This window comes from Cynocephalus volans, chromosome 3 (genome assembly GCF_027409185.1).
Source record: "Cynocephalus volans isolate mCynVol1 chromosome 3, mCynVol1.pri, whole genome shotgun sequence".
Lineage (NCBI taxonomy): Eukaryota > Metazoa > Chordata > Mammalia > Dermoptera > Cynocephalidae > Cynocephalus > Cynocephalus volans.
In genome coordinates this window covers 171,998,700-172,012,594 of record NC_084462.1, presented here as the reverse complement: position 1 = coordinate 172,012,594, position 13,895 = coordinate 171,998,700, and the positions used below count along the sequence as shown (strand labels likewise).

Genomic DNA, 13,895 nt, shown 5'->3' with positions numbered 1-13,895 from the left:
CCTCTTTCCTCCATTATAGAGGTGAGGAAAATAAGGCTCAGATAGGCTACAGATAAACTGTCCTGTCTGATCCCAAAGCTAGCGCTCTCAGTGCAGTGGTTTTGAAACACAGGCACATTGCATCTGGGGGTGCAGTGTGCTGAATGGCTAAATGCAGATCCTGAGGCCCGAGCCTACTGAATCACAATGTCTGGGGGTGGCGCCCAGGAATCAGAACCCCAAGGGATCTTGGAGGGCACATGTTCCAAGTGAGGCTAGAGAGGGGCCTTGTTCCAGGGCCCAGGGCTAACTAGTTAGGACTAGAATCCAGGTCTTCTACACCAGCTCAGTGGGCTTAGAGTGGGGTACAGTGAGGTTTTCACAGGGAATCAGTACCGGATACGGTGGGTTCAACCACTGAAAGTTGTCCTTCGTTTATAATGACAAAGCTCCATTGAACTCGTGCTCCAATCAAGAAAAAGAAGAGAGAGAGAAAAGCCCTAACTGGTGGTGATTAGATTTTCTTTCCAGCATTTCTGTCGGCAAGGCCAACCCACTTCCTAGCCCGGTCACCAGGGCAACCATCACCCCCACCTTGACAGTCAAGTGCATAGGCAGCTTCTTGCACCCACATCCAGGGCTGAGGGACCCAGCCCTACAATCAGCCTCCTGCTGCCTTTGCAGTCAGCAGTGGCAGTCAGACAGTCAGCTAGCTCCCTGCTCTCCGGGCCCATCATCCCATCACGGTTCTGCAGACACCCCCTCCCCACGCTCACATGCTGAGATCTGCTTCCCTCGCCCACTGCCTCCCAGGAGACAAATGTGCAATCTGCTCTGGCGCGTATCATCACCTCTGGAGGGAGGAATCTGCCCTCCAGTTGAGGCACAACCCAACACACACGGCCCACACATGAGAAAAAGTACCCCCTCCCAGAGAAGGGGAGAGGTGGCAGTGAACGCCCTCTCCCCTCCCCCCCCCATACAGCTGAGGAGGTGGCTGGAGTTTAGGAAGAGTTTGCAAGTGAAGATCTGAAGAGAGGCTGAGGCAGCTAACCAGGAGGAGGGGGAAGCTGGGCACCCACAGCCTGTTGCTAATAAAGCAGCTCCCGGCTGCAGCTGCGGAGCCCTGGGACTCCCTGCTGAGATCAGAGCCCCTTCTGTGACCACAGACACCTTGAGTCTGACCCAGCAGGTAAGGACGCTGGGCTCCCTCTTCACTTTCCTGCTAGAAAAGTTTCATGAGGCCAGGCTGCTGGGGACATGGATTCTCTGTGAGGACAGTGAAAAGACCAATTCCATCCAGCTCCTTGGGTCCAAAGGCCTGCATGCTGTGCTCATGTTCTTCCCGGCCCCTTCCTCAACTGCTGGAGCCCATTAATGCTCCTGACCAGTTCTATCCTGACCTGCTATGGACTGAATGTCCCCCAAAACTCATCGAATCTTGAATTGTGTGCCCCAAGTTTTATGTATTAGAAACTTGGCCCCCATCGTGACTATTGAGTGGGTAGGAAATCCTATTATGGTAATTGAAACATGGGGCCTTGAAGAGGTGATTAGATTGTAGGACGCTGCTGTAGTGAATATTAATCCACTCACCACAAAACAAAATAAAAATGGTGGTCATAGGTGTGGTTCCAAAGGCTTTAAAAGGAGAATGCAGGACGAGCTATTTCTCTCTCCGCTCTGCCATTTTCCGCCATGTGAGACCAGCGCACGCTATAAGGCCACCAGCAAAGAAGACACCCACCAGATGTGTTCCCTGGACTTTGGACTTCCAGCCTCTAAAACTGTAAGCAACAAATTTTGTTTTCTTTATAAATCACCCAGTTCCAAGTATTTTGTTATAAGCAACAGAAACAGACTAATATACCTCCCTTCGGGGTGCTCCAGCTGTTCCTCTCACTCATTCCTTCCCCCATCCCACCTGTCTTGGACACATTTAAGGCATCTCAGGTTCTCTGGGTCTCACCTGTCTTCTGGGCTCTGAGCCACTTGCTCAGCCCCAGGGATCAGGGATTCCAGTCTGGACTACTCTTCTTCCTTAGTTCCCTGAAGCTTGGAGCCAACCCCCTCAGGCTCCTGCACCCACATCCTCACCGGAATGAAGCCTTCCTCCTAAGGGCTTGGGATCTGGCTCCCCAGAGACTGCTGAAAGAGCCAGGTGAGACCATTACAGTGTGAGGAAGTTAACTCCCCAAGGAGCCAACTCTGACCAATGGCAGGTAGAAGGTAGGAGAGAGCCTTACGTGCCTCCTTCCAATGGACCCTTCCCAGGTCTGCGGTTTCTGCACAGCCTGTCTGGAGATGTCCTGTGTGGCTGAGGACCTGGCTGTGCCTTGTTAAGTGGGGCCAGCTTGGCAGCAGAGTGCCCTCTATTCACCTCCCATCCTGCCCTGCCTCACTCCACTCTCCTGCACCTTGGATGCCCTGGGACTGCACCTCCCCATAAAGCATTAGCACTGAAGCTTTGCCTCAGACTGTTTTCTAGGGAACCTGGGCCTCGGATTCAAATAGCATTCTTGTTCTATATTATCTAGTCTAATTCCCTCATTTGACAGAGGGAGCTGAGGCCCACAGAAGTTAAGTGATTTTTCCCAAGTTTATAGCTAGTTAATGGAGAAGCTATGCCTATTCATTACTGTAACAAACAATTAACAAGCACCTACTACATGCCAGGCATCATCCCGGGCACTGGGAATGGAGTGGCGAATAACGTGGACAAAAATCCCTGTTCTTTATGGAATACAACACTCTAATGGAGATTTGGAGGAGAAAAAGAACATAAACAAGATGAATAAATCAAACACTGAGAATGTTAGACTGATAATTTCTGTGGTGATGGTGGGTGTTATGGGCTGAATTGTGTCCCCCCTCCCCCACCAATTCATATGTTGAAGCTCTAATTCTCAGTACCTGAGAATGTGATTGTATTTGAAGACTGAGCCTTTAAAGCGGTAAAAAAGTTAAAATGGGTCCAAATTTAATCTGACTAGTGTCCTTATAAGAAGAGAAAATTGGACACACAACTGTGTTGCTTGCAGACAGAGAAAAGGCCAGGTGAGGCCCAAGCGAGAAGGTGGCCATCTGCAAACTAAGGAGATGGGCTTTAGGAGAAACCAAACCTGGGGATGCCTTGATCTTGAACTTCCAGCTTCCAGAACTTTGAGAAAATAAATTTCTGTTGTTTAAGCCCATTTGTGGTATTTTGTTATGGCATCACTAGCAAACAAATTATAGTGGAATTTTTATTTCATAAAAGGCATCCCAAGTTGGACTCATCAAGAACGTGACATTTTAGTAAAACTCTAAAGGAGGTGATGGAGTGAATTATTTGAAAATCCAAGGGAGGAGCACTCCAGGCGGAGGGAACGGTGGGCTCAGTAGCTCTGATGGGGATCATACTTTGAGTGTTCGGGGAATAGCAAGGAGACCAGTGTGCACGAAGGAAGCAGAGTGGATAAGGGAGTAAATGAGAGGATATGAGAACAGAGAGGTGAGGGCGTGGGGAAGAACGTTCTTTTTGTGAGATGGGGAGATATTGCCAAGTTTGGGGGGGGATTTTGCCCACAGGGGCATTTGGCAATATCTGAAAACATTTTCCTTTGTCACAGCTGTGGTGGGGGGACTGATAAATGGTGAGGAAAGGTGTGCGACTGGTATCTAGAGTGTAGGTGTCAGGGATCCTGCTAGGCATACTACAATGCACAGGGCAGCATCTCTCTCCCCCTTTCTGGCAATTACCAGGCCCACATTATCCATGATGCCAAGGTTGAGCAACCCTACTTTTGAGGATACGGTGACTGAGTCTGACTTTTCAGACTTCAGTTACAGGTTTACTCTGGCTGCATTGGGAATGACTTTAGAAGAGGAAGGGCAGAGGCACCGCTCATCCAGGTGAAAAACAGTGGTGGCTCGGACCAGCATGATAGAAGTTCTCCTGACATGCCAATGCATTGCTCCCTGACTCCTCCTCCTTTCTCTTCTCACTTTCTCAATAGACACGAACAGAGACCTACTAGGTGCTAACCACTGTATCAGGCAATGGGCAGATTCCAACAGGTATGGCCCACTAGGACCCTGGACCAGTTCACCCAGCTCCAAGCTGAAGAGAAAGGAGCTGCAGGGAGCAGCTGCTGTCTTGAGGAGCACTGGTGATGTCCATGTGGGGCTGCAGATAGAGCTCTGTGGCAGTTGTTGGCAGTTGCCATCTCCTCAGACATTACAGAAAGAACTGGGTGGGTGATGTTTCCATTCACTCGGTTAGTTGCATGAGCCAAAAACTTGGAGGTCATCCTTAATGACTTTGCCTTCCTGACCTCCATCCCCTGCACCTCTAATCCATTCCGTTACCTCCAAAGCTTCTCTTGAATTTATTCACATCTCTCCATCTCTATCATAATGACTCTAGTCTAAGTCACTATCATTTCCCACCTGGTCTCTGTTGTCAGGGCCTACAATCTTTTATTAGTCAGGAGAGATAGCCAATGCTGCAGTAGCAGAAAACATGAAATCTCAGTGGCTTAACACAATGAATGTTTATTTCTCATTCATGGAAAAATAGGTGGGGTGGCCCTTCTCCATTAGTCTCATAATTCCGTGTATTTCTTCCATAGCAGTTATCATAGTTTGTAATTATATATTTAATTGTATGTTTATTGGATTCATTTTGATTGTTATCACTAGGAGATGCACTCCTTGATGATAGGCCCTGTACCTGTTTAGCTTACTATATATCCCAAGCCCTAGTACAATGCCTACAGCAAGAATTCTTGAAATATTTTTGAATGAATGGATAAATGAAGTAGCTAAACTATAACTGGAAATCAAATAATCGCCCACCTAAAAAATTCTAAAATATTCCATGCATTGAAATTATATGTAATACATATGTATATTTTAAGCCTAACAATAAAACACTCACATATCACTACCCAATTCAAAAAATAACACATTACCAACGCCCTCTGTGGGCTTCACCTCCTGCCCCCATCACATCTCAGTCCTAGAGATAAATAATAGACTGCATTTTGTATTTACCATCCCCTTTCTTTTTTTGATTTTAACCATGTAAGGATATTTTATATATTATTATTTTTGAACATTATAAGAGTATTGCACTATAGATAATCTTCGGCAGTTTGGATTTCTTGCTCAACATGTTTGTGAGATTTATCCTAGTTGAATTAAGCAGTTGTGGTTCACTTTCACTGTCAGTTTTCCATTGATTGGGTATAATACAATTAATTTATCTATTTTCCTGTAGTTTAACCTTTGAGTTGTTTCCAGGTTTCTGCTATTACAACTTTTACCGCTATAAACTTTCTTGTGCATATGTTTTTGTGAAAATGTGAAAGAGTGTCTCAAGGGTATACACTTTGAAGAAGTATATATACCATTTTACAAGTTATTGTCAAGAGCAAACATCTGTGCTGGGAATTTTTCTAAGAATTGTATGCATACTCTCTCATTTAATTCTCGCAACAACACTTTGTGCTAAGTACTGTACTTTTATCATTCCTATTTCAGGGATTAGTAAACTGAGGGACAGAGAGGTTAAGTACCTTGTCTGGATTAAAACCCATGCAGTTGGGTTCCAAGGTCCACGTGCTTAGCACTGTGCTATTTTGTTAAATGAATAAACGAAGTGGATAAATCTAGCTTTCCTTAGCTGTGTGTTCACACCTAAGTCATTTAACTTCTCCAAGCCTCAGTTTCATTACCTGTAAAACTGCAATAAATAGTGATGCATTTTTTCTGCATTTCATGGGGCTGCTGTGATGGCACATTGAGACTTGTATGAAAGCATTTCAGACAAGGAAAACAGGACTCCAAGAGTTGTTCTATTACATGTCACTGGCAGAGCTGAGACTGGGACTTAGGATTTCTGGCAGCCAGGCTTGGGTGGGCTACTTCCACCACAGGGTGGTAATTAGAGCAGTTACAGAGTCCAGTCATCGAATTGAGCATTTTCCTTTAAAGCTATGTCTGTTTATTCAATTAATTGTTCATTAGAATGTCATCAAGTCTTAGATGGTACTGTTACAAAATCTAAATAGGAGGTAATACTTCTTAGTTGGAGCAGGGTAAAGTTTACAAGTAATACTTAGTGTCAGTTACAAATCAAGGGGAAAAGGAGGGGAATTTCAGAAACTGATAGAAAAGGGAGGCCTCAAGGCATCTGTTCAGGAAAACTACCTCCCCCATGTCTTTGCCTCTTCTCCATCCTCCTCCCCTCATGTTTCTGTCCCCTCCATTTTCCCTCCACTCCTCCTTAGTGGAGTAGGGATCATAAAACCTGAATTTTAGCTGTGGGGGTCACCACTGACCATTTTTGCTTTGAACTTTAAAGGCAATGTTGAAAAAAAAAAAAAAAAAGGCAAAGAGTGGGGAGATTCACTCTACCAGAGTTTAGGACACCTAACTAAGCTATAGCAATAAAATCAGCACAGCACTGGCACAAGAACAGATCTAGATCAATAGAACAGCAATGTGAGCTCAGAAACAGACATGTGTGTCTATGGGGACTTGGCATATGGTAGAGACACCATCACATAGCAGCAGGGAAAAGATGGATTGTTTGGCAGGTGCTGCCAGGAAAACTGGCTCACTAAGTAGAGAAAATAATATCGTATTTCTACTATGTGTGAGGTGAACTCCAGATGGATTAAGACCTAACTGCGATAGGCAAAAAAGTATGAAGCCAAATGAAGGAAAATGTAGGAGAATGTTTTGCACCTGTAGGTGGGAAAGGACTCTTAAGACTCAAAAAGCACACTCCTCTAGGCTAAAATTTGATGCATTTGGCTACATCAAAATTGAGGGTTTCTTCTCCATTGTAGGATAGCAAAGATCAAGCTAACAAGATGCTTGAAAGACTGGGAGAAATATTTGCAATGTCCAAAACAAACAAGGCATTAATATTTAGTAAATGTAAGAAACTCCTCCAATTCATTCAGAAAAATAATAGGTAATTCAGTAGAAAAATAGGCAAAGGATGTGAATAGGTAATTCATGAAGGAAAAAAATCTCAATGGTTTTTAAGTACTGTAAAAGGAAAAATGGTTAAGATCATCAATCATTAAAGAAATACAAGTAAAAATTATAATGTGATACTACTGGTATCAAGTTGATATAAATTAGGATATCAGATAATATCAAATGCTAGAGTATAAAATGGGGAAATGGGAATCTTCCTACTTTCATGTGCCACTGGTAAGTGTAACTGGCAAAGCCATTCTGAAGGGCAACGTGGTAGAGAGTGAAACCAAGCACTGTAGAATTCATGACCCTGCCATTCTAGTTCTTTCTTATGATCTATAAAAGGACATGTTTAATACTCATTCCAACATTGTCTGTGGAAGCAAAGAACTGCTGACAACCTAACTGTCCATTATTTGAGGAACTGGTAAGTAATAAAATGTGTTAGACACAGAGCAAATATTTTTAGGGGTCAGAATTAATGATCTCCTGGAGTATAGAGATACACGGATAGCTCTCTAAAACATTAAGTTGAAGGAAAAACGAGGAATAGAATGAATTCTTAGCACAATACCATTCGTGTATATTAAAAATAGATATATAAACCATGTATATTTTGGGGATATATACACATGTACTGGGACATATTTTAAATATACAAGAAAGGGTGCATATGGAGGGTAGAGCAATGGGAGTGTGGAGAGGGAATGAGTGGAAATAAAAGAGAGGGGGGGTCTTGCTGACTCTGAGGAGCTGAAGAGTATGACTAACGTAACTCTTGTCCTCAAGGTCCAAAAAATCGCCCCAGTCCCCTCCTTCCATGGCTTCCTATTCTTAACAGAACCAAGTGCAAGCGACTCCACGTGGCTGCCCAGAGCAAGGCCTTTCTCCATAAAGGACAGAGATGCCTCTGTCTTCCACCCACCTCGTCAAGCACGCTCCCTGTAGCCCAAGCACTAATCTGCACTTCCCACAACCCAAACAGGCCCAGGCTTCAATCTCCAATGGGCGTATTCTTATTTCTTCCGGCAAAGTCTTCAAAGTTTAAGTGACCCTGCTCCAGGAGGCCTTTTATGAAGGCTGCCCCGCTCCAAATGTCAGCCCCTCCAGAACTGTATTACCACACCCCCTCCCCCACCATCCGAGCGCACACCTCGTCATAACTGCTTCTTTTGGGGACACACACCTCCCCCAGGGATCGAGCCGAGCTAGAGTGGTTTCTGCGGTCCCAGCCCGCCAGCTGGAGTGGGAGGTCTGAGGAATAATCTGCATGGTTACCCCAGCAGGTTAAGCGATACCCCAGCCCACCTCGCTCTCCTCCTCTCCAATGTTCAACCTCCAGGTCCCAACCCCCCGTTCCGCCCCACTCTGTCCCCCGCCCCCGCTCCGAGCCCACCTCCTCCTGCTGAGGGAGCGGGAGGCTCTGCGCACGCGCTGCGGGGTGGGGCGCGCTCGACTGGGGACGGGACGAGGGAAGAGGAGGCCAGAGAGCCGTGGAGGCAGAGCGGCCACAGGCACTGCCGCGACGTTGGGCGGCAGTTGCGTCCGGCCACGTGCGCGCACCGCCCGGGAGGGGGCGGGGCTGAGGCGGGCGCTGTTGCGGCTCCCCCGCCCTTGGCCCCGCCCCCGCGGTCCGCCAGCGCTGGCGGCCCCGCCCCCTCCCTCGCCCCGCCCCCTCGGCGGGCACCGCTCCTGCTCCCGCCGCCCGCCCGCCTCACGCTTGGCTCCAGCGGTCGAGAGCGGGAGAAAGTCCTGCTGGTGGGCGGCTGCGGGGCTGCGCGCGTCCGGCATCCCGGGACCGCTCCGGCCCGCGGCGAGGGGGCCCGGCAGTCCATGCATCCGCCGCCGCCCGCCGCCGCCGCGATGGATTTCAGTCAGAACAGCCTGTTCGGCTACATGGAGGATCTGCAGGAGCTCACCATCATCGAGAGGCCGGTCCGCCGGTGCCTCAAGGTGCGCCCCGGGGGGAAAAACTGCCCTCAGGACGCCCGGCCGACTGACCCCGAGCAGCCCGACGCCGACCCCGCTCCACCCCGTCACGGTCCCCTCCCCGAGGTGGCCCGGGACCCTCTCCGAGTCGGACCGGCCCCTCAGTCCCCCTCTAGCCCTCGGTCGCCGTGTCACCCTAAGCTGGTTCCTCCCAGGGCCCCTTCCTCGACGCGCCTCGGGTTCTCCCAGTCCGGATACCCATCCCCGAGGGACGGGCCTCTGGCTCTACCCCTGGCCGGGGAGGCGTCCTTGTCCCCCCCGGCACAGCCCCGGGAATGGCCGAGCCGCTGTCATCGGGCCGGCCCCAGCGTCCTTCCCTTCGGGCAGCCGTGGCCCCTCAGTTGCGGCCCCCCTTCCTCCCGCCTCCTGAAGGAGCTGCCACTCGCAGCCGCAGCCCGCTTCTCCCTGTCCTTTTCTGAGTAGCACCCCCCGTCCCGGCCCCCTGGTGTCACCCCGGTTCTGGCCCCAGGCCCAGCCTCGGTCCACACGGCCCTGACTCCCCCCACCTCTCCCTGATACACTCCAGGTTCTATCCTTTCAACCCCCGTCTCCACCTCTTACCCTCCCCGCCTCCCGTCCCCAAATCGGATCAAGCTAGGGTCCCTGTGCTCCCCAGGGCATCCCGACCTCCCTTCCCCTCCCAACCAGCACCCATTCTCATCGTCGTCCCGGTCCCTGTCTTTCAAGCCCTCTTGACCCTTTGCCCCCATCCCGAGTCATCACACGTCCTTTCCTCCCAGCCCCTCCAGGACTCTCGCTGGACCCTGCTCCCCAACCCCCTTGAGGGAGTCAACCGTCAGCTTGCTCCCCCCACCCCCACTCGCTCCCCACCCCGCAGAGTCATCTTCCTCCCAGCCTCCCAGGGCTCCAACCCTCACTGCTGGCAAACCTAGTTCACGGGGACCCCCCCCCCTTTCTCCGCTGGCCATTCTCCTAATAGCTTCTTTAGTTCTTCTCACTCCCACCGCAGTATCTCAAAGCTTTGATTTCCTTCCAGCCCCAGTTTATTCCCTTCCCTCCCCCAACTCCAGACCTCGTCCTTTTCATTCCTACTTGGTTGCAGTCTCCTCCACCCCGCTTTTAGCATATCCTGGGGTGGAAAATGCTGGAGAAACAGACTTGGGGTATTTGAGATGAAAAAGTGTGTTTATGTGTGTGTATATATATATATATATGCATATATATAAATAATGTATGCGTATGAAATTGATTTCAGCAAGGCTCTGAAGCCACGATATGATTCTCAAGCTGCAGTCTAGAAGCTACAAGAGTAAAACCAGAAAACAAACAAACAAACAAAAAATCTCCCAAAACTCGACCACCCAATTAGAGACTTCTGTGGTTGATGTCAACTAGAATCCTTAGAACCCTGAAAGTTTTCATTGTTAATTGCTTAATTGTGACACTTTTTTATTAGTCTGTACTCATAAAGGGTCACTGGAGGGGTGGGGTGGGAAAGACTGACCCTGTGTTTGTGTGCATAATTTGTATTTTACACTTGACAGACACCAGAGGAAATAGAAAGATTGACAGTTGATGAAGACCTCAGTGATATTGAAAGAGCTGTTTATCTGCTCAGGTATTTCCGAATCTTTCTGTGAAATTCCTCCTCTTTCCCTGTGGCAGCATGGATGAATGCATTCTGAAATGTCATATTAGGGTTATGTTCAGATTCACTTAACCATATAAACATAGCGTTCATAACACTTAATTATGTTGTGAATTAGATTTAGGTATGGATTTATGGATTTGAGAACTGAAATCAAATAAGATACCTAACTAATAGAAAATTGCTTGGAGGAAGAGGAGCAGAACTAATGGTTTGAGTTGAACCTCATCCTTTTTTTCTTTTCTGGCTTTGGTTTTTCTCACATAAGATTCAGTAAGTTTAGATGAGACTTAAGAGTATCCAGTGATTAATTTTTTCATCTAGAGTATGAACATTATATGCCACTTACTATAAAGAAAAAAATCCACAAATACGGTAGTTCAATTTGCTGCTCAGGATATCCTGTTTATATTACTTTTGCTATGTGAGCTTTATAATTTTGCCTGAGAGGTTTTAAATTTAATTGAATCTACTCTCATTTAAGTTTCAAACCACCTCACAAGTGCTACACAGTTGCTTAAGGCACATGGTTATGCAGATATTATCAAGATTTCTCTGAGCTATTTTAAAAATTGTGTTGTAGATTTAGCTTCTTAAAAACTAATACAGTGAACAGTAATGAACATATTGATGAAAATACTTCAGAAACAGAATTTCCTGGGGTATTTTGTATATATTTACCCTAAAATTTTTCTTTAACTTGTACAACATTTTTTTCTCCTTTTGGCAAAATTAGTCCTCACTTTTTGTTTTTCAGAATCAGATTTTCAAAACTGGTGTTATTTACCTCCTAGGATGTTTGCCATCCTTGTTTCCTTAGCTCAGTGCCAGTTTCAGGTACTGGCAGCCTTCTTGTTCTCCTTTCTTGTTTATAGATCATGTTTCCAGTCCCATGTTACTCACTGAATGATCCTATAATGAAAATTCCCTCTCCAGGACTTCCATTTTCTTAATTATTTTTTAGCCTTACTAGATCTTGAATTTCTTTCTTTTTTTTTTTTTTTTTTTTGTCTTTTTCGTGACCGGTACTCAGCCAGTGAGCGCACCAGCCATTCCTATATAGGATCCGAACCCGGGGCGGGAGCATCGCTGCGCTCCCAGCGCCGCACTCTCCCGAGTGCGCCACGGGGTCAGCCCTTGAATTTCTTTTCTTACTTTAGTCAGACTATCAGCATGCTTACCATTAACCATTTCTTTCAATAACTCTGTCATTTAAAAATGTTTCTGGATCTTAGATTTTATGTTAATGTTATTTTTCCTCCTGTTTTGGTCATTTGTGGTAGCATGCTTTCATTTCTACCTATTTATCTAAAAGAAAACTTTTATTTATGTGTCAATTAACAGTGTGTGTTTTTGGTGTTTGCTTAGAGGCTAATCCAACTTTTAACCCATTTTGATATTTTATTATATTTCAAGTATTTTATTTCTTAATAATTAACATGTTTAATATGATAAACAATAGTTGTCAACATTTGCCTTTTCCCACAATTCTTTTACTCTAAGTAGATAATTGATGAAAGTTTGGATAATTTTTTTTTTTTTGACATACAGTCACTAATGATTTGAAAAAAGCTCATATTTTGAAGTATGATTTTGGCATACTCATTTCTACTGAATTCTTTTCTTTAGTAATTCTTTTCCTAATTGTAAACACTATTTTACAATTAGGAAATGGAGAGTCTTGCTCTACTTACTTGTGATAGCAGACACCTTATTCTAGATATCAGTGATAAGGCTTCTTTTTTAAGGAAAGCTTATTTGTTTTCTACTTTGCTTTTGTTTGTTAGCAAACCAGGTCGTATAAGTTGTCTTTATTTCTGACACAGAGTATAAGTTTTGCCCAGTTCTGGAAATTACAAAGCTCTTGTAGAGACACATGGGCGCTCTCATTCTTAGACAAGTGAGTTTTAAAAGAGATCTGATATCTCCTTCAGTGTCTTGTGGTTCGCATACCTTGAAGGAGATTTGCAAGGTGACTCAGAAGGGGAACACTAATTTGGTTGTGTATGGTTTTTCCAGCTGAATTCTTCTTTTGTATTCTTACCATCTCACCACCTCCTGGGGGAAAGTGGGATTTCACCTTTAGGCCAACTTCTGGAGGGATAATGGCAGGACCGTCTGAAAGGTTCTTTCTTCCCTGGAGTTCAGGGGAGGGAGTGGGATTGTCTCATAGACATGCTCAAAACTTTGCCTCTGTTAAAAGCTTCCCCATCTGCTTGTGTGTATTGAGCCTTCTGTTTTAAATGTAATTTATTCCGTCTTTTTAAAATTTGTACTTTTCAGTGCTATAGTACCTAATACAGATTTCTGTTTTCTTCCTCTGTTGATGATTTTCAGGCTTATTTTGTTGATGACTTTCAGGCTTATTTTAGAGTGCTTCACCTATTCCTCAGTATTGGATATTTAATATTCATTTATATATATATAAATATATATATTTGCTCTCTGCTTTTGTGTGTCAGATTTGTTTCTTTAGTTCTATTTTGTATTTTAAAAGCATTTTGAAATATTGTTAAAGTTTAGAGTCAAATATGTAAACAACAGTAGGAAATGCTTTATATTAGTAGAGGTTCTGATAGCATTTAAATTGAATCCAGTATCTAACAAAAAGCATTATATGAAAGGTCTTCAAACAGTTCATGGAAAGGTTCATATTCTGTCTTTCCACGAGCTTTTGGTAGTACTCTTGTATACAGAGTACCATTATCCAATGAAAAACAAATTACACTGTTCATTTTTTTACCCTAAAATATGACAGGTCAATTATTAATGCTATTTTTACAATTAAGTTTAGAACATTATGGTATTTGAAGATTTGACACAGATGAATTTGTGGTTTTGCATAAATATGATGCTGATATACCCATCTGTGGCATTTAGCACTGAAGCAAAACAACTTTCCTAATAGTCACAGCTTGTCTGTTAGTCAAAATCATATCACAGCATCTTTTTCTTGATCTCTCCTTCGTGATTTTGGCATTATTTTAGGAATATACTTAAACTGCAAATAAGTGTATTAGAGAAGAGTTGTAAGTATGTTTGAAGTGCTTTCATTAAGTAAATCTTTACTCATATATCTCTAATTGCCTACCAGATAAATTCCAGACCCTTAGTGGCATTCAGAATTCTCCATAAGAAACTCCTTCTTAGTTGTGCAAGGTGATGTCCCATTAGTCTGTCACTTTTTCTTTACAGCTTTATTGAGATATAATTCATATTCCATATAGTTCACCCATTTAAAGTATACAGTTCAGTGGGTTTCAGTGTATTTGCAGAATTGTGCAACCATTACCACCGTCAATTTTAGAACATTTTCATCCCCCACCAAAAGTAAACTCTG

The 13,895-nt window shown here is 45.0% G+C and overlaps 1 protein-coding gene across 3 annotated transcripts in view; it reads left to right on the top strand.

Moving 5' to 3' along the window:
* The first annotated feature begins 8,790 nt into the window (after window positions 1-8,790).
* Window positions 8,791-13,895, top strand: part of PPP4R4 (protein phosphatase 4 regulatory subunit 4) — a 107,811-nt gene continuing 102,706 nt past the window's right edge. For all 3 annotated transcript variants that reach the window (XM_063091765.1, XM_063091766.1, XM_063091767.1), the window contains exons 1-2: window positions 8,791-8,910; window positions 10,452-10,525. In XM_063091765.1, the coding sequence (XP_062947835.1) occupies window positions 8,791-8,910; window positions 10,452-10,525 (194 nt within the window). The remainder of the gene's footprint in view (window positions 8,911-10,451; window positions 10,526-13,895) is intronic.